Here is an 18,256-nt window from a genome sequence, read left to right on the forward strand (position 1 = left end):
TCTCTCTCTCTCTCGTACACACCCCTTGCAACATATTGCGAGCGCTTCACAGACTGGGAGGTGGAATGGTGTCACATGGCAGCCATACTCCAGCATGTGCAATGAGCCATTTGCTGCTACATTTCAATGACCTGCCCCTTGAGCTTTGGACGCAGGTCATGTTTTTTGGCAACTGGAGGCTGCCACTCAAGCGCTTGCCAAGGCACTCTGCTCCCGCGCCAGGGACTGCCTCTACAGTGCTCCTATTGGCCTAGCTGAGGCAAATAGAAACCTGAACGCTATTCTCAGCCTCTCCCCACTAGCTGCATTGCTGCCCCAGCTAGTGGGCTTGGATTGCTGGACAGCCATAGCGAGCGTGCCCTCACACTAAGCAGCATGTGTCATACACCATGATTCCAGGGGCTACTTAGGCACCTGCAAACTGTAGGTTTCTTGCAGCTAATGCGGGGTGGAGGGGGGGGGGGGAGACCAAAAACTGTAACACAAAGCGGGGGAGGGCTCAGCTCAAAGAGTTTGAAAACTGCCCAGGGTGCAGGGTAGCTGGGGGTCGTGGGCAGGGGGTGCAGGGACCGTTCAGGGCCAAGGCATGCCATAGCCAGCGGCTGTGTACAGGGAGGGATGTAGCTCAGATACTGGCAGGTAGTAGCTACGGGGTGTGTGCTGGGAGGGATGTAGCTCAGGGTGCAGAGAGGGGTGTAGAGAAAGGGGTAGCTAGGGGCTGTGTGCAGGCAGGGAGTAGCTAGGGGCTATGTGTAGACGGGACTGCAGCTCAGGAGTAGCTAGGGGCTATGTGTAGACAGGGTGGCAGCTCAGGGTGTGTGCCGGGAGGGGGTGCAGGCAGGCTGGGATAGCTAAGGGGTGTGTGTGCTGGGAGGTTGTGTTTCATACCACATTTGGGTGAAGGTTGCCCCAGGACAGGGATGGTGCCACTCCTCCTCCCCACCCCCCACCCCACTGCAACCATGCTGCCCCTCCCCGCCAAGTTGATTGGGAGTGGGACCCTGCCTCCTGAAGTGCCGTGCAAAGCTGAGTGGAGACTGAGGTCAGGGTGTCCCCTTCCCGCTGCCCATCTTGTAATCAGGCAGGCAGAATGCACCCCTTGCCCCAGCACCTGTCCAGTGAAGTTGCCTCCACTGTGCCAATTATGGACCGAGTCCCCGGCCGGCCCTGCAACAGCAGCACCCCTGGACCCTCGGCCACAGCTCCTTCGTACACCCTAGCTCCACCCTTCCAAGCACACAGCCCCTACCTACACCGTGAGCAACACCCTGCCTGCACACAGCCCCTAGCTACCCCCCTGCCTGCAACCTGAGCTACACCCCTCTCTGCACCCTGAGCTTCACCCCTCCTGGTGCACAGATCCTTGTTACCCCCTCACCTTCACCCTGAGATACACCACTCCCAGCACGCAGCCCCAGCTACCGCTACCGCACATAGCCCCTAGCTACGCCCGCCTGCACCTTAAACTACATCCCTCTTTGTACGCTGAGCTACACCACTCCCCGCACACAGGCTCTAGCTACCTGCTACCTGCACCCTGAGCTGCAGCCCCTAGCTAGGGTTGGCAGGCAGCCAGTTTTCGACCAGAACACGCAGCCAAAAAGGGACCCTGGCAGCTCCGGTCAGCACCACTGACTGCCGTTAGAAGTCTGGTTGGCGGCACAGCGGGACCAAGGCAGGCTCCCTGCCTGCCCTGCTCTGCACAGCTCCCTGGAAACAGCCAGCATGTCCAGTCCCTAAGCACAGGGTGCTCAGGGAAGCTCAGCGTGCTGCCCCCTCATCCCCTGTGCCGGCTCCGCGGCTCCCACTGGCTGGGAACCACAGCCAATAGGAGCTGCCAGGGCGGCACCTGTGGGCAAGGGCAGCATGCACCATGTAGAGTCGCCTGGCTGTGGCTCAGCCTACAGCCTGGCCATGCCAGCTGCTTCTGGGAGCAGTGTGGAGCCAGGGTAGGCAGGGCGCACCCTGAAATTCCTCCCCCATGTCCTGCCTCCTGTGCCCTAACTCCCTCTCAGACCCCACACCCCAGCCCTGAACACCCTCTTGGAGCCTGAACCCCTCATTTCTTGCCCCACCTCGGAGTCTACACCCCCAGATGGAGCCCTCACCCTAGGTAGGTGTCAGTAACAGGCACACTAAAGCCCAAACACTTTGTTACTGTGTAAAGATATAGAGAAGGTACATGAAAGCGTTTTAGTTGGTAGGAGGTAGGTGGGCTAGCCCCACTCTCCTGACCAGTTGTTTTTAGGTAGCTGCATTCTGCCTCTCTCAAATACCCCTGCATTAAACAGATCCAATGTAGTTTATTTTTTTTAAACTTTTTTGGGGTCACATACATGGTAAATAGCTGTTGTGTTTTAGCCCAGTATTTTAAAAGCAGCTAACTTAATTCCGGTCAAACACATTATACGTATGTATTTAGCATTTGTTACGCTACTGTATATAATAGCCGGCATGCTATCAACAGCTATACTTAAGACTACCTCAGAACTTCCATCATTAAACCCATTTCTCAGAGGTATAACTTTCGGACTCTTTCATTTTTGAGGCTGCAATTTTCTGGGCCCGCTCTCAGTCAAAGTGCGAATGTTTTCACTTTATTTTGTGTACAGGGTGGGTTCCCCCTCCCCACAATGCTGTGGATGTGAGAGTGAGGGCAAGGTGTGGAAATGATTTTTTGGTCTAAGCCTGAAATGTCTGGGGACTAGAAAGTTGCACTTTAGTAGGGAGAGAATCCTTAAGGAGGTGCTTTCCAGGATCCTGGTGATTTGGCTGATTAGGTTGTTTGAAATCATATCAGGTGTATAAATTTTAACAGCAGCTATTTCCATTTTAAAGCAAAGATGGCTGAACCACACAAAAAACATACTGGAATCCTGGATAGGTCCAGTGGCTAGTGCTCACTGATCTGTATACAGTCACTGTGTAGTTAGGGAGGAAGTCATCGATTGCTGCTCAGTATACCAGTCCAGCTCTTTTAGTTTTCTTTAATGTATACAAGGGTTGGGATGCAACAAAAACAAGCAAGACATTGAGCCATCATGCACACTCTTCTCAGGTCCATCCTTTCTGTTCAGCTTATTTGTTTGCATCATCTTTTCTGTTAACAGTGTTCATTAAGAGGACTAAATTTCAGCCATCTTTTAAAAGAAATGTGTTTTAAAGAGGGATGTGAATAAGTAATACCACCTAACACTGAAAATGCTTTTTATCCCACAATCTCAGTGCTTTGCAAAGGGTGGATAAGGATCCTTATTCCGATTTCACAGAGGACACAGACACAGAGTTGAATCCCTTGCCTAGGTCAAACAGAGTCAGCTGTCAGAATGGAGAACAGAAACCACAGCTATGACTGTTCAGCAGTTACCCCTGGTACACACTACCCCTTGGAGGAAAAGTGGTCAATATCAGCAGGCTCCACCCAAAAAAGGGGCTGCAGGGAAGAAGCCAAGAAATCAGAGTGGGTGAAATACATGATGGGGAAGCACAGTTACTTACTGTAGTAACTGTGGTTCTTTGAGATATGTTGTCCATGTATGTTCCACTTCTGGTGGTGTGTATGCATCCTATACACGAGATCAAATTCTTTTGAAAAGCAGTATCCCTTAGGGCTGCACTTGTGCCCTGCATGCCCTCTCTGTTCCACAGCCAAGTGCATAAAGGGCAGAGCAGCTGCAATTTCTAGACAGTGTTGGATGATATAGGGTGCCATAGCTGAGGGGAAGGAAGGTGGGTTGTGGAATACATGTGGACAACACATCTCAATGAGCAACAGTTACGGCCGAGCAAGTAACTATTCTCTCTTTTTTGAGCAATTGTCCACAAGTATTCTACTCCTAGAAACCCACAAGCAGTGATTTCAGGTCCTGCAGGAGGTTACTCTAAGTCTTTTGAAACAATAACTGTAAAATAACTGCCAAAAGCGCACATTGGACCTGATGTCCCCCCATCACGGAGTCAGGTTGAGTGAAGGTGTGAACTGAAGTCCAGACAGCTGCTCTACAAATCTCTGACACTGGAATGCCCCTTAGATAAGCTGCCGAGGCCGCTTGAGCTCTGATGGGATAGGCCTTAATATGTGTATGTGGGTCCATCTATGCTCTTGTATGCAAGTTCTCCTGCAGTCTGACACCCATTTAGACAGTCTTTGAGAGGATACAGGCTGACTTTTCATTCTGGCAGCAGAGGCCAGAAATAGTCTAGAAGAATTTCTGAATGGTCTCATACAAGACAAACAGTGGGCGAGAGTCCTGATAACATCCAAGGTTTGGAGTCAATGTGATATATGCCATCATGTGCCAGCAATACCCCTCTGCCATGTACATTGGTCAAACTGGACAGTCTCTACATAAAAGAATAAATAGACACAAATCAAACATCAAACATTCAAAAACCAGTTGGAGAACACTTCAATCTCTCTGGTCACTCGATTACAGACCTAAAAGTTGCAATTCTTTAACAAAAAAACTTCAGAAACAGACTCCAATGAGAGACTGCTGAATTGGAATTAATTTGCAAACTGGATACAATTAACTTAAACTTGAATAGAGACTGGGAGTGGATGGGTCATTACACAAAGTAAAACTATTTCCCCATGTTTATTCCCCAACCCCACCCCACTGTTCCTCAGACGTTCTTGTCAACTGCTGGAAATGGCCCACCTTGATTATCACTACAAAAGGTTCCCCCGCCACACCACCCTGCTCTCCTGCTAGTAATAGCTCACCTTAAGTGATCACTCTTTTTACAGTGTGTATGGTAACACCCATTGTTTCATTTTCTCTGTGTATATAAATCTCCCCACTGTATTTTCCACTGCATGCATCCGATGAAGTGAGCTGTAGCTCACGAAAGCTTATGCTCAGATAAATTGGTTAGTCTCTGAGGTGCCACAAGTCCTCCTTTTCTTTTTGCGAATACAAACTAACATGACTGCTACTCTGAAACCTTCATTTTTTAATCACTCTGAGCAGTGCTCTCCCCTCCCTCTCTCCTCAGAAGATTGCATTGAGAAAGATTGGGGGGCTCTTGACAATTTCATAATCAACATGTAAAGTCTGGAGCTTGGGGTGGTCCTGGGGCTAACAGGAGCAGCAGCCGACACAATCTGGTCCAGTTTCCTCTTCATCTGGCACAGAAGATGCACTCACAGATCTTTCCACAAGGAAAAGCGGTTTTTTGGAAGGATTCCCTCACATTTTGTGTCCTTTTTTAAAAAAGGCAATAAACTGAGCACTTAAGTGGCTATATATACTTTACTGAGGCAGAAGCAGCATTTTGAGTCTCCATCATTAATATGAACAGCTGCCTTGCAGGAGGGACATAGAGTCTAAATGCACAGGATTTAAATTGCCCTGTTTTGAGGACTGGGGGGGTCCAATACCCATGCACTCCTGAAGCTGGAGATCTTGTCTTTTTATTTTTAATTTGCCAACACACAAAGAAACAAGGAATACCATACTAAGGAATGCTAAACTCAAAACTAGAGAACACTTGCAGAAAGACGTGGATGCTGAAACGGTTCCGTCTCACTGCCACCGGGAGGCAAGAAGGAAATGATAGGCAGTTGTGGCCACTCTGCCCTTTATATCCTTGGCTACAAAACACCAGAGGGCATGTGGGGTGTAGATGCAGTCCCCAATGGACAATATAATCCAATCTCACGTGCATGAGGTGCATGTGCACTGCTAAAAGTGGAATACAAATGGACAATCACTTGAAGAAAAGTTAGTAATGTAGCTTGAATGGAAACAAGAGCAGAAAGGTAGGAGGAATTAAGTTATGCAGGACTCTGATGGCAAGAGCAAGGAGCTCGAGGTTGATTTAAACAAATCTATAGCTTGTAAACTACAAACATTTTAAGCACAGTAATTATGACAGCACTCAAAGGTGCGGATCAGGACACTGTACAAACTAAGGGATAGACATGGCTCCTATTACAAAGAGTTTACTAAATGCAGTACTTAAAATAAAGAGACCACTGAATTCATTTTAAAAATCTTTATGTGAATATAAGAATATTTTCCAGAGAAAGAATAAAACCAGAGTTTAAAAATTAGTGCAATTTTTTCCCCAGTTCTATGTGATAACACAGTTTTTACATTTGTTTTAAAAACAGAAGTTTTAGACATTGATACAGAAACCTCAAACCTGGTCGGACAAGTGGAAAGAAAAGTAGAAGATTTGGGAAAGTTACTTTATCATTCACCATTAACTAAGTAGCATTTGGGCTTTTTTTAAAAAAATTCCTAATCTATGACTGCTTAAAACATTAGTATTGCTTTTACTAGTTGTCACAAAGTAAATGCTTATAAAACAGAATACTTTTGCATATTTCTTGTTAAGAAAAAATACTGGGTGAAATTTTCATTAATTTCACTGAATGTATCTTAATCTCTTAAAATACAGGTGTGTTAAAGCTGCCTGATACACCTAGGAATGACAGAAATATACTAATCCAAAATTAGGATTATTAATGGAAACCACCAGAAAAACCATATTTCAACCAAAGGGGCAGAGTTAATCCCACACAAATATCTTATTACAAATTAAATTAAATTAAATTAAATGGTCTCACACCAGGTAGACTCTCTATCCCCAAAATCATCCATGAAACAATGCTCTAGTAATTTACAATGTAGCGTGCAAAGGACATTTTTTCTTTCATCACTGGATCTATATTACCAGCTTTATTAGAAAGTTACTTCTTTCCAACTTTATTAGCTGTACTGGAGAAATACAACAGGAGTCAATTATCTCACTTAATAATCTGTGTGCATTTACAGCTGTGACATCTGGACACAACATAAATTAGATTTATCACAAGATGGCAAATAGCCCTAGTCTCTGGATCACCCCAATTGTCCACACTAAGTAAATCTGTGACACAATACCAATTGTACATAGCTCGGTAATTTGTAGCTAAATAATTCACCACTTTTCTAAAGAGTGTGCCATCAATAAAGATGCTCAAAACATGCTCAATATAAAGGTTAATCCTACTGCATCTTTTATTATACCACCTTAAAACAAGAGGAAATGAATAGTACATTAATGGCTCGTGATCCAATACTGAGGTCTGTTGATCAATTCCTCACTTGCAGGTGGAGGTCCAAATTTAACCAGATCTGTGAAAATAGTTCTTCTATAACTTCTGACTAGCCCTGAATAGATGCTAAAGAAGTGACATACTGCTTTACCAGTTCCAATAATTGTAAGTAAAATTTCAGCTGACAGCTAAATACATAGTGATGGCCATCCCATAAATCCCTCATACAGATAATCCTTCCCTGAAAATCCAAGTTGTCCTTGAGTAACCACTAAAATGTTTACTGCTACTTAGCTGACATAGCCTCAGCGAAGTAAAAGGGATCATATTCCTTGTTCAGGTTCTTTGGAACTGGTGTCTGCAGTTTTGAGAAGGGTTGGCAAAAGGGTTCTATTCCTACTGGCACCTGATTTCTGATATTGACACTGCACCGCTAATGTGATGCACATGACGGAATCCATTAGGACTATATTCTAAATGAGTGCTTTCAAAAGGAAGCTCAAGACTTACCGTGTTTGTGAAATTGCACTGAGAGGGAAAAACACCTATTCAACGCTATTCGTGATTGTTCTGTTCCACATTTGGCAAAGAACAGACTGAAATACTAAACTTTTTAAACATAAGAGTCATGCTAAGACATCTGCAAAAGTTGCCTCCCCACCCACCCACCCACTTTTAATATTAGTAGGCAATCAAAGCTTAGAAACATACGAAAACACAATCCAGCAATATCAATGCATCAGTAAGAGACATCAACAGAAGCACAGAATTCTGCAAGACAGAACTTGAAAGACAAAATAATAATTCATTTAGAATATTTATTACAAATTAGTGTAGTATACGGTTAGATTTCAGCTTTCTCTATTGATAAACATTTTAGGAGGAAATCAAATTGAATGCCGATATTTATAATACTGTAAACAGAGCAAAACACTTTTTAAAGAAACAAACTCAACAAGTGGACAGACTTTTCCTGTGGAATCATGCAGGAGGTCAAGTTCCAGAACTATCAGGACCTTCAGGCAGCAAGAGATCAAAAGATAAGCCTTTTTTAGAGGGCTTGTGAAGTATCTAATGAAATGCAAAGCTACTCAAAATTCATATTTCATTACAAACTCAAAAAGACCTATTTTTGAATTTTGCAAGCAAAACTGAGTCCAGCTTTCAAATAAATATGGCTTTAATATTGAAAAGATACACACATTCTTTTAATCCAAGCACGTGATTGTGTTTACTATACTGGGCTACAGATAGGTATGGTAGCCTCACATCTTTACCTTAGTTTGCTAGATTAGATTTCTTTTAAATCTGTTGAGATTTTATTCACTGTGTTATTTTACTATTGATGTGACAAAACTGGTCTAGTCAGTTTATAAAGATCATGGAAAATTCAAGTCTTTTTTAAACGTGCTTTTTGATGTGAAAATAGCCATTTTTGTAAACAAATGTCAACTGAAGTGTTGTATAGATAGGTGTGAAACAAATTTTTATTAAAGCTACTGTTAAAATGATCTAATAAACGGGTTTAAGGAAAGAGCGTCTAGACATCTGGATAGAATACTTAAATTATCCAAAAGTACAAAGTTTTGTTTAGAAGTCATAAAATACATATAGTACATAATCTGCAACATCCCAAATTACGATTAATAAATTTCACACCAATCCATCTAGCTATGTTCATCTTCCGAGGTCTGGAATACCGGATGTCTTATACCTTTATCTTTTCCATGCCAAACAATCGTTACTAACCATGCACAATGATATCTCCACTAGCCTGTCTGCTTGATGTGATTAGTTCACAGTAATTAAAGAAAATATATAAAAACCTGAGGAATGAGAATGATTTCTATGCGCAAAGCTGTCTAAGTGAACTGAACAAATATTAGGGATTTCCCCTCTCCCAAAGACTGTAATAAAAATTATATAATACAACTACATTTTAAAAGGGTTTTTTTTAAAAACATTATTGACTACTACATTAAATTCAAAGCAACAGATTTTTTGGCTTTAGTGAATTCAGCACCTTAAAGACAGGTTTTCCTTAAAAAGTATACACACAAATTTAAACAAACAAATTAAGTAGTTACCATTTTAAGTAGACTGAAACTTTCTGCCTCTTGATTGAGAGAGTGATATATCTTCTGTCTTAAAAGTTAAGTCCTGAAGTCACTAAACAGTTTTGGAATGCCAAAATTCTCTTGATTCACAAATGCATCATTTTAAAACTATTGACTCTTCTAGCCAAAGGACTGATTTTTCTTTATGTTATAAAGAACCCAGTAAATATACCTAGTGTTATCAATTTTCTGATGTTTTCCATAAAATTGTTCTGTTAAAAAAAACAGTCAATTCCAGACTAAAAATATTAAATATAATATATATTGTCAATTTTTTGTATTTATGTACAATATATTACGAAAACAAATATAAATCTTTAAAGCTGTGCTTGTAAACACATACTTCAGTTATTCAAATCTACTTCCATCTAAGTGCTGCTTTTTAGAAAAGGTCGCTGGTGCAACAGTCTTTAGTAGACTACGTGTGCTGATGATTTTTAGAAACCATTCACCAAATTAATTTACCATTGTGTATTCAATCAGTGTTGATGTTAAAACAGCTGAAGCCTAGCATCACAACCTCTTCCTCGGCCAGGTAGTTACAATGGAAGCCACAAAATATTTTAAGGACACTTTAGTGTAAACATTTCCTTTGTGGTTTAATCCGATGTTGCATTAGGTACTTTAATAGAGAGATTCCGCCTGGCGTTGGTGACATATCGTTGCTGTGCCAGGAAAGAGCGTCCAGGAGGGCACGACTCAGGGTCTTTGCAGGCACTGCTAGCCACCAGTCTGGATTCCATGCCGAGCTTCTGGAAAGCCAGGCTCTGGGAAGAAATAAAATAAGTGAATGAGATATTTTTTTCACATCATCAAAAGCAGCAGAAGTTTTGAATTGCATGTCCCAGTCCCTTTTCCCACTCCCTCCCCCATTCCCAGCTTTCAGTCAAATTTCTTTCCCCTCACCACTCCCAGTCTTCTTGTCCCAATCTACTCCTTTCCTTTCCCTAGCCACATGGAAGAACTGTGAGGGTCTTGAGCATGCTCAATGAGGACAGAATCTTTAGAGTTCAGAGATTTTAGCTGCTGAAGTCTTCTCTATGAGTACGTGGGAACTGAAACATTTCAAAGGCTTATAACTTAACCAAATTTGAGTGCATTTTCACGGAAACAGCAAAAGGCATATTCCCTAACGCAAAGGCCAGCCCTGTGCCAAAGTTCAAGATCCTACTCCAAAGTATGGGCGTACTAGAGCTTCTGAGAGGAAAAAGTCAGATTTTGGGGGGGAGGGGTAAACATTGCAAAACAGAATAATAGAAATGTAGGGCTGGAAAGGACCTTGAGAAGTTAATTATCAAGTTGAGCCCCCTGCGCTGAGGCAGGACCGAGTATACCTAGACCATCCCTCACTGGTGTTTGTTCAACCTGTTCTTAAAAACCTCCAATGATGGGGATTCCACAACCTCCTTTTGAAGCCTACTCCAGTGTGTAACTACCCTTACAGTTAGATAGTTTTTTTCCTAATATCTAACCTAAATCTCCCTTGCTGCAGAGTAAGCCATTTAGGTTGGATATTAGGAAAAACTTTTTCACTAGGAGGGTGGTGAAACACTGGAATGCGTTACCTAGGGAGGTGGTAGAATCTCCTTCCTTAGAAGTTTTTAAGGTCAGGCTTGATTAATTGGGGATTGGTCCTGCTTTGAGCAGGGGGTTGGACTAGATGACCTCCTGAGGTCCCTTCCAACCCTGATATTCTATTCTACAAGCCCACTACTTCTTGTCCTGCCTTCAGTGGACATGGAAAACAATTGATCGCCATCCTCTTTACAACAGCCCTAAACATATCTGAAGACTTATCAGGTCCTCCTTCAGTCACCTTTTCTCAAGACTAACATGCCCAGCTTTTTTAACCTTTCTTCACAGATCAGGTTTTCTAAACTTTTTATCATCTTTTGTTGCTCTCCTGTGGACTCTCTCCAATTTGTCCACATCTTGCCTGAAGTGTGGTGCCCAGAACTGGACACAGTAGTACTGCTGTGGCCTTACCAGTGCCAAATAGAAAGGGACAATTATCTCCAATGTCTTACATATGACACTCTGGTTAATACACTTCAGAATGTTATTAGCACTTCAGATTGATATTTCGCAACTGCATTGCACTGTTGACTCCTATTCAATTTGTGATCCACTGTAACACTCATATTTTTCAGTAGTTCTACTGCCTAGCAAGTTATTCTGCATTTTGTAGTTGTGCACTTGATTTTTCCTCCTGAAGTGTAGTTCTTTGCACTTGTCTTTACTGAATTTAATCTTGTAAATTTCAGACCAATTCTTGAATTTGTCAAGGTGGTTTTGAATTCTAATCCTGTCCTCTTAAGTGCTTGCAATCCCTCACAGCTTGGTGTCATCTGCAGATTTTATAAGCATACTCTCCACTCAATTATCCAAGTCCTTAATGAAAATACTGACTAGTACCAGAGCCAGGACTGATCCCTGTGGAACCCCACTAGATACACCCTCTCAGTTTGACAGCAAACCATTGATAACCACTTTGAGTACGGTCTCTCAACCAGTTGTGCAACCTTACAGTAATTCATCTACACTATATTCCCTAGTTTGCTTATGAGAACATCAAATGGGACTGTGACAAAAGCCTTGCTAAAAAATCAAAATATAGCACATCCTCTGCTTCTCCCCCCAACAACAAAGCCAGTAACCTTGCCAAAGAAGGAAATTCGGTAGGCGAGGCATGATTTGTTCTTGACAAAGTCATACTGGCTATTCCTTATAATCCTATTTTCCTTTAAGTGCTTACAAAATGATTGCATAATAATTTGTTCAAGATCTTTCCAGATATCAACTTACGGTGACTGGTCTATAATTTCCCGGGTCGCCTTTGTTCCCCTTTTTAAAAATAGCTACTATGTTTGCCCTTCTCCAGTCCACTCCAAATCTCACTTGTTCTACATGAATTTGCAAAGAGAATTGCTAACACTTCAGAGATTGATTCAGCTAGTTCCTTAAGTACTCTAGGATTAATTTAATCAGGTCCAGCCAACTTGAATACTGATCTAAATATTCTTTAACCGGTTTCCCTATTTTGGCTTGCATTCCCTTTCCCCTTGTTAATATTGTTTGTGTTGAGTATTTGGATACCATTAACCCTTTTAGTGAAGACTGAAGCAAAATATTTTTCCCTAACTTTGTTCTTACAAATATCTGAATTGTTTTGGTTGAAAAAACTTTCCAAAAAAAATTCCGCGTGAGGCAGTCACTCAGCACGCAGAATTTGAGTCCCAATGGATAAAGTTTGGCAGATAAAAAAAGCTCGTTAAGAAACTGAAAATACGAGTTTCTAATGGGAAGTGTCAGGCAACCTTAATACTAGGTGGTGCTAACAGCCCCGCCTATCATATAGGTTATTGTTTTAGGAAGAGGCTAAGCCTGTTTTAGCCTTCATCCTTGATGTCTGTACAAAGATAACTGTACAGAATTGGGTTTTTCCTCCCATAGGTAATCAAATTTGTAACACACCTAAAAAGGTAACCAGGTCTCAAAATCACCACAGTAGTAGTCAATGAAACAGGATGTAAGTATGGAACAGATCAAGACAGCAAGAAAATGATAGTTTCAAATTGTTTATAAGCTCATCCTGGGTACTTCTGACTTTTAAGTTACCATACTGACATACAAGTGGATTGTTTTGACCCACCTTGTTATACCATGCAGATACAATTAGCTTTTCTTCATAATCACGCAACTTGGCAATCTTACATTCACTCTAGAGAGAAAGATTAAACAGATTTAGAAATAGACAAGGGAATCTTAACTACCCAAAAGTTCTGAAAAGTGTAGCTAATTATATAAAACTTTATCACAGTCCACTCTCCTTAGAGGACTTGACTGAGATAAACACAAACAGTAGTGCAATATACAAATACCGCAACTAAAACAGCGTAAACAATTATATATATTTTCAAAAGTGACTATCAAAGTGATGAAATTGTTTATTATAATAGACTATTGCAAGAAAAGGAAACACCCTTACCAAGGCAGACCGATAAAATTTTTAAATGATGCATCACTGAAAACAGGAAACCTTTTTGTGGAAATATAATCAAGAGTATGTTCAGTGCAAATATTTCAGAAAGTCATAATTCCACTGCATTAGCAGCCATAAATGAGCAATTATCCCCACTGATTTAATAATCTAGGGTCCGAGTCTACTGTCAGTACACAGAAAAGTCAATGGGAATATTGAGTGCACAACAAATGCAGGATTAGAAACTTAAAGATTTAAAAACTGTGTTTAGAAATTTTATATTTACCCAAGTAGCTATCACTAGGAACAGCATTTTTAGTATTACCCATGTAATATTTTAGTGTCTCTAATATTATTTTAATAACTATAGCAAAATACATAACTGACATGTATAGCAAAATACATACATGACATGTAACAGACTAAATTATACTTAAGAAGTCATACGTTTTGTTCGACAGTGCATGGTATTATACAGATTACCATTTACCATAGTGCACTGGTAGCACTATGATTAAACTACAGTTTAGTTTAAATCCCTCTGAGACGTTTTAAATGCATACACATTACTTTTCATAAGGAATACAAACGTAACCTTAAAAATAAACACCTTTTATAATACGTATATACGTGAACAGTCTTGACAGATTCACCTCAGGATAGAATGTCAGCAAATCAAGGTCAAATCTCTGTGCTTGATAGGTTGAGCAGTTTGAGTAACAGAAAAGCAACTGAATCAAAGAGACTCTTTGCAGTGTCTCACACACAAGTGAGATCTCCACTTAGGACACACAAAGCATTTTAAAAAGAAAAAACAAGAAGAGAAGTTTTACCTCCAGTGCTTCAATTTTTTTGTCTCTCTCTATTAGCTGCTTTCTCAGCAACATAATTTCTGCTGATGCTGGATTTAGCTTGGGGTCTAAGGTTTTTATCACCTGTATAAAGAAAATGAATATATTATGCTTGATGTTTCATCTTCAGCAACCTCACATCTCAGCTGGAAATAAAACATGCAACAGTGAAATCCAAATGAAGGACACAAATATGACACAAGATGCCAATTAGTATGGAAGTGTCAATAACAGCTCTTCATATTTGGAGTTATATTCTACACTACTTGCATGCAAGTTACAGTAACCAAGGAATTTGGCCTAAAAATGTAAGATAAACCACTTTTAATACAGGATATTTGAGAAGCCTGTCAGCATCACTGATTCATAGATGTGGGGCGATGGGGAGGGGAGAGATGATAGACTTTATTTGTATTGAAATACACCACTCACATTTCTTGCTTTCTCCAGGTACATTTTATATCTTTCTTCCATTGCTTTCATGTCTTCATCCTTTTTACGCAAAGCTGCCTCCAGCTCATCAATCTTTTGAGCTATTTAGAAAAAAAATTTTTTAAAAAACACCAAAATGACAGAGACTAGGTATTTTTAAAGCTTCATCAATATTCTGCTTGTATGACTCCTGGGGGAATTCTGCACCACTGTGCAATGCAGAATTTTGCGGAAATTAATGTTTTTTGCGCAGAATTTTCTTTCTCCCACAGAAATCGGCTGCAGTGCTGCTGGTTGCCACTAGGGGCTGCTGGACCTGGCAGAGCCCAGCTCACACACTGAAGACACTGCTGGAGGGAGGGGGAGAGAGCTAGAGGGATCCCCCACAGCTGCAGTTCCCCACACGCCCTGAGGGAAGGAGAGGGTGGCGTGCAGGAAACTCTGTGCAAGCCTGGGAAAGAGCATCAGGCTCTTTCTCCCTCTGGATCCCGGGGCTCTAAGGGGTAGGGCGATGGGTGTCTGGGCTCTGGGGGGGAGGTGGTGCGGGTATCTGGGCCGGGTGGGGGCCTGCAACTGGGCTCTGAGAGGAGAAGAGAGAGTGTGGGTGTTTGGGCTGCGCTTTCGGAGTTAGGGGGTTTGGGTGTATTGACTTGGGGGGGTGCACAGCTTGGCTCTGGGGGAAAAAGGTGTGTGAGTGGTGGGCTCTGGGGGAGATGGGGACAGAGAAGCAAGAACTGTATTGTCACAGAGGTTTCTTTAACTCTTCACTCTTGGGGGAAATTTTGTGTGTGTCTGTATTGTTACAGACATATTTGCTAACAGGCACTTTGAAATAAATTACCAAAATAATTGAAACTGGCATGATTATGTAGTGTTATTTTACAAATAAAATCTGCAGAATTTTAAAATAGTCTGCAGAGAATTTTTATTTTTTTGGCGCAGAATTCCCCCAGGAGCATTGCGTTTAGGATGTAATGCATTAGGCCCCTGAAGAGTTCGAGGCCAAATTAAATTTCAGTATAATTTAGAGAGAGAGAGACAAATGATAGAGCAGGTGAGAAGTTATTTACAAGAAATTATTTATATTTCATTAGTACTAAAGGTCCCAACCAAGACTGAAGTCCCATTGTAATGGACAAATACACACACACACACACACACACACACACACACACACACACACTTCTTTTTCTGTTTCAAGTTTACCTTAATTTTCCAAGTTAAACTGGTATAAAAATGGTACTTCGTGCATGGAGGCACTTATGACTACAGAGATACTTTCAGGAGCAAATATTATGTAACCTCATGAAGATACTTACAGTTCTGATTTGCATCTGGCTGGAGCTCTGCAAAAAGTGCCTCTTTTTTCTGTAACTCATCATGGACTTCATTCAGTTTTTCCCTATGGATTCAGAGATTTGATCCAGAGGTTAGGCTAATGCTAGCATTTCACACTCTAGTAACTGAAAACTTGTGTGAACATTCTTCAGTGTGATGATAAATATATTGAAAAATGATACGGGTAAAAGATTTGTTGTTGTTGTTGAAACACCAACCTATTCTCTCAACTGAAATTTAAAAAAAAAAAGTATTAAAAAAAGTGAAAAAAAGCACCACCTCTAAGCTGAGAGACTTGGAAAAAGGCATATTTAACTCCAAACTTAAACAAGAGCACACTATCCTCCCCTGGACAGGGACTACATAGGCTGAAAGGAATTCTTTCAGGAAGCTGAGGGGGCTGTGGCAGTGACCCAAAAAAAAAAAAAAAAAAGTAATGGTTATAAACGAAAAACTGCCCTAGAAAAGTTTCAGAGTAGCAGCCGTGTTAGTCTGTATTCGCAAAAAGAAAAGGAGTACTTGTGGCACCTTAGAGACTAACAAAAACAAAGACTAACTAAAAAAAGACTCATGAAAGCTTATGCTCAAATAAACGTGTTAGTCTCTAAGGAGCCACAAGTCCTCCTTTTCTTTTTGTCCTAGAAAAACGGAGACTACACTGTACAGCACCTGTTGTACTTTGAAACGCATTGTGCACATATACATTCCACTGTAGGCGCTTGGCCCAATGCACTCAAGTTAGAGACTTTTTGCTAGCAGTAACAGCAGGCAGCGCATGCAACCCTGTCATCCTCATGCCCGAAGCAGAGGATATAAAAGGGGCGTACGGCCCTGGTGTGATGGGGTGTGCTCCCCACACCAGCGCAGCACGAGCTGAATTAGGCTAGGTGGGCCCAATCAGGTAATTGGACTGTAAGCAGGGGAGCTTTAGGCTGGAGGCAGCTATTAAGGATAGGCTCACCTGTGCAGGAATGGGGGAAGAGGCTATATAAAGCCAGGTAGCTGCCCGCAAACGGGGGCAGCTGCTGCTGGGAAAGGCAGCAGGGAAGTAATCTGCAGTTGCTCACTGGAATGGAGGAAATTGGTGACTGGCAAACCCAGAGACGGAGGAAGCTAGATATGTAGGAGGAAGCCCAGGGACAGGGACAAAGGCTGCCTGTTATAGAGTCCCTGGGCTGGAACCCAGTATAGAGGGCAGGCCTGGGTTCCCCTACCAGCCACCACTGGGAAGTGGCAAGGGCCTTGGAGATGCTAGCCAGACAGTAGGTCTGGAAAGACTGAGTTCACCAGAAGGGGAGGACCTTAGTGGTCTGGCTGGAGGGCCAACCCACAAAGAGGAGGCTGCAGATCTCCTTCATTCACAGTGCTGAGCTCTCACTTGTCTTATGTGATCTCAGACCATGCCTTGCAAAAGAGAGATGGAGGCACTTTCCAAAAGGAGGTTTTGGCTCTAGGAGTGGAGATGTGGTTGGTGTGCTGTCCTTGATCAAAATATCAAAATGACTGTTTCAATGTGGAAGTCTGGTAAGAAGAGCCTGCTGGTGACGAAGCTGACGTCCAACATCTAGGTGGTTTAGATCTCCTCTCTGAAGGATCCTGAAGTCTGAGCAGGTAGAATGAAGATCGATAGTGTGTCGGAGGTTTGATCTGTTTTCTTTTTGTTGCTGGAATATAAACTCCTAGAGAAGAGAGAGTCGCTTGGGAGTCTGTAAGGTGTACATGGCATTACCAGTCATTTGAGAAAACAATTTCAAATAATCAAATGGAAGGTCTTTGATTGTGTTATACAGCTCTCCAGGGCCTGTAACCAAGACTGCCTCATTGAACTGGCTGCAGCCATTGAGTACAAAGTGGTGTCTGATGCATCAATGGTCGCTTGGAGATAGGCGCTTCTGAGATTACTGCCAGAAACTGGACCTCGTATTCTTCAGGCAATTTGCAAATTTTGCAAATACTAACCAAATAACACATATATATGAACAACAATGTTTGAGAATTTGGCACACTTATTTGAAGGTTTGTGGTGGTATAAGTCGCTTACATTCTTTGTCCTTTGGGGTAGGTCTTCTTTGATTACTGCCGTGAGTCTGGCACAGAATGGGTGGCGGTGGGGGGAATCAAATTCCTGCTGGGGAACTTGACAACCCCTGTCCATGTGTTTGGCAGTGGGTGGAACAGTAGCTGGGGTTTGCCAAAGGGTTTCAGCAGGATTGAATAGAGCTTCATTAATGGGAAGGACAACCCTTCCCAGGGCTGGAGCTTGTAAAATACCTAAAAACTTGTACGGATTCTCATGCACAACTTTGACTACTCCTAACAACTGTACACCTTGTGAGGTCTTGAAAGACTCGGAAGTGTCCAGACAATGGTGAAGATGACTCAAGAGTTATGCACTCATCAGGGAAAGAAGAATGCGAAAAGAAAGATGTGTGGGTTCATCCCTAGATTTCTCTTCCTCTGCCAATTCCAAAATTGGATATGGCTGACA

At 42.1% G+C, this 18,256-nt stretch overlaps 1 protein-coding gene across 1 annotated transcript in view; it reads right to left on the reverse strand.

Annotated features, from left to right (window-relative positions):
• Positions 1–9,459: 9,459 nt before the first annotated feature.
• HOOK1 (hook microtubule tethering protein 1) overlaps positions 9,460–18,256 on the reverse strand; it is a 55,933-nt gene continuing 47,136 nt past the window's right edge. Inside the window, exons 18-22 of the mRNA XM_084636134.1 lie at positions 15,750–15,832; positions 14,431–14,531; positions 13,981–14,082; positions 12,818–12,886; positions 9,460–9,932 (exon numbers count right to left, since the gene is read on the reverse strand). Coding sequence (XP_084492260.1) covers positions 9,765–9,932; positions 12,818–12,886; positions 13,981–14,082; positions 14,431–14,531; positions 15,750–15,832 — 523 coding nt within the window. The 3' untranslated portion in view covers positions 9,460–9,764. The remainder of the gene's footprint in view (positions 9,933–12,817; positions 12,887–13,980; positions 14,083–14,430; positions 14,532–15,749; positions 15,833–18,256) is intronic.

The sequence above is a fragment of the Lepidochelys olivacea genome (genome assembly GCF_965140295.1).
Source record: "Lepidochelys olivacea isolate rLepOli2 genome assembly, chromosome: 8".
In the NCBI taxonomy this organism is placed as follows: domain Eukaryota; kingdom Metazoa; phylum Chordata; order Testudines; family Cheloniidae; genus Lepidochelys; species Lepidochelys olivacea.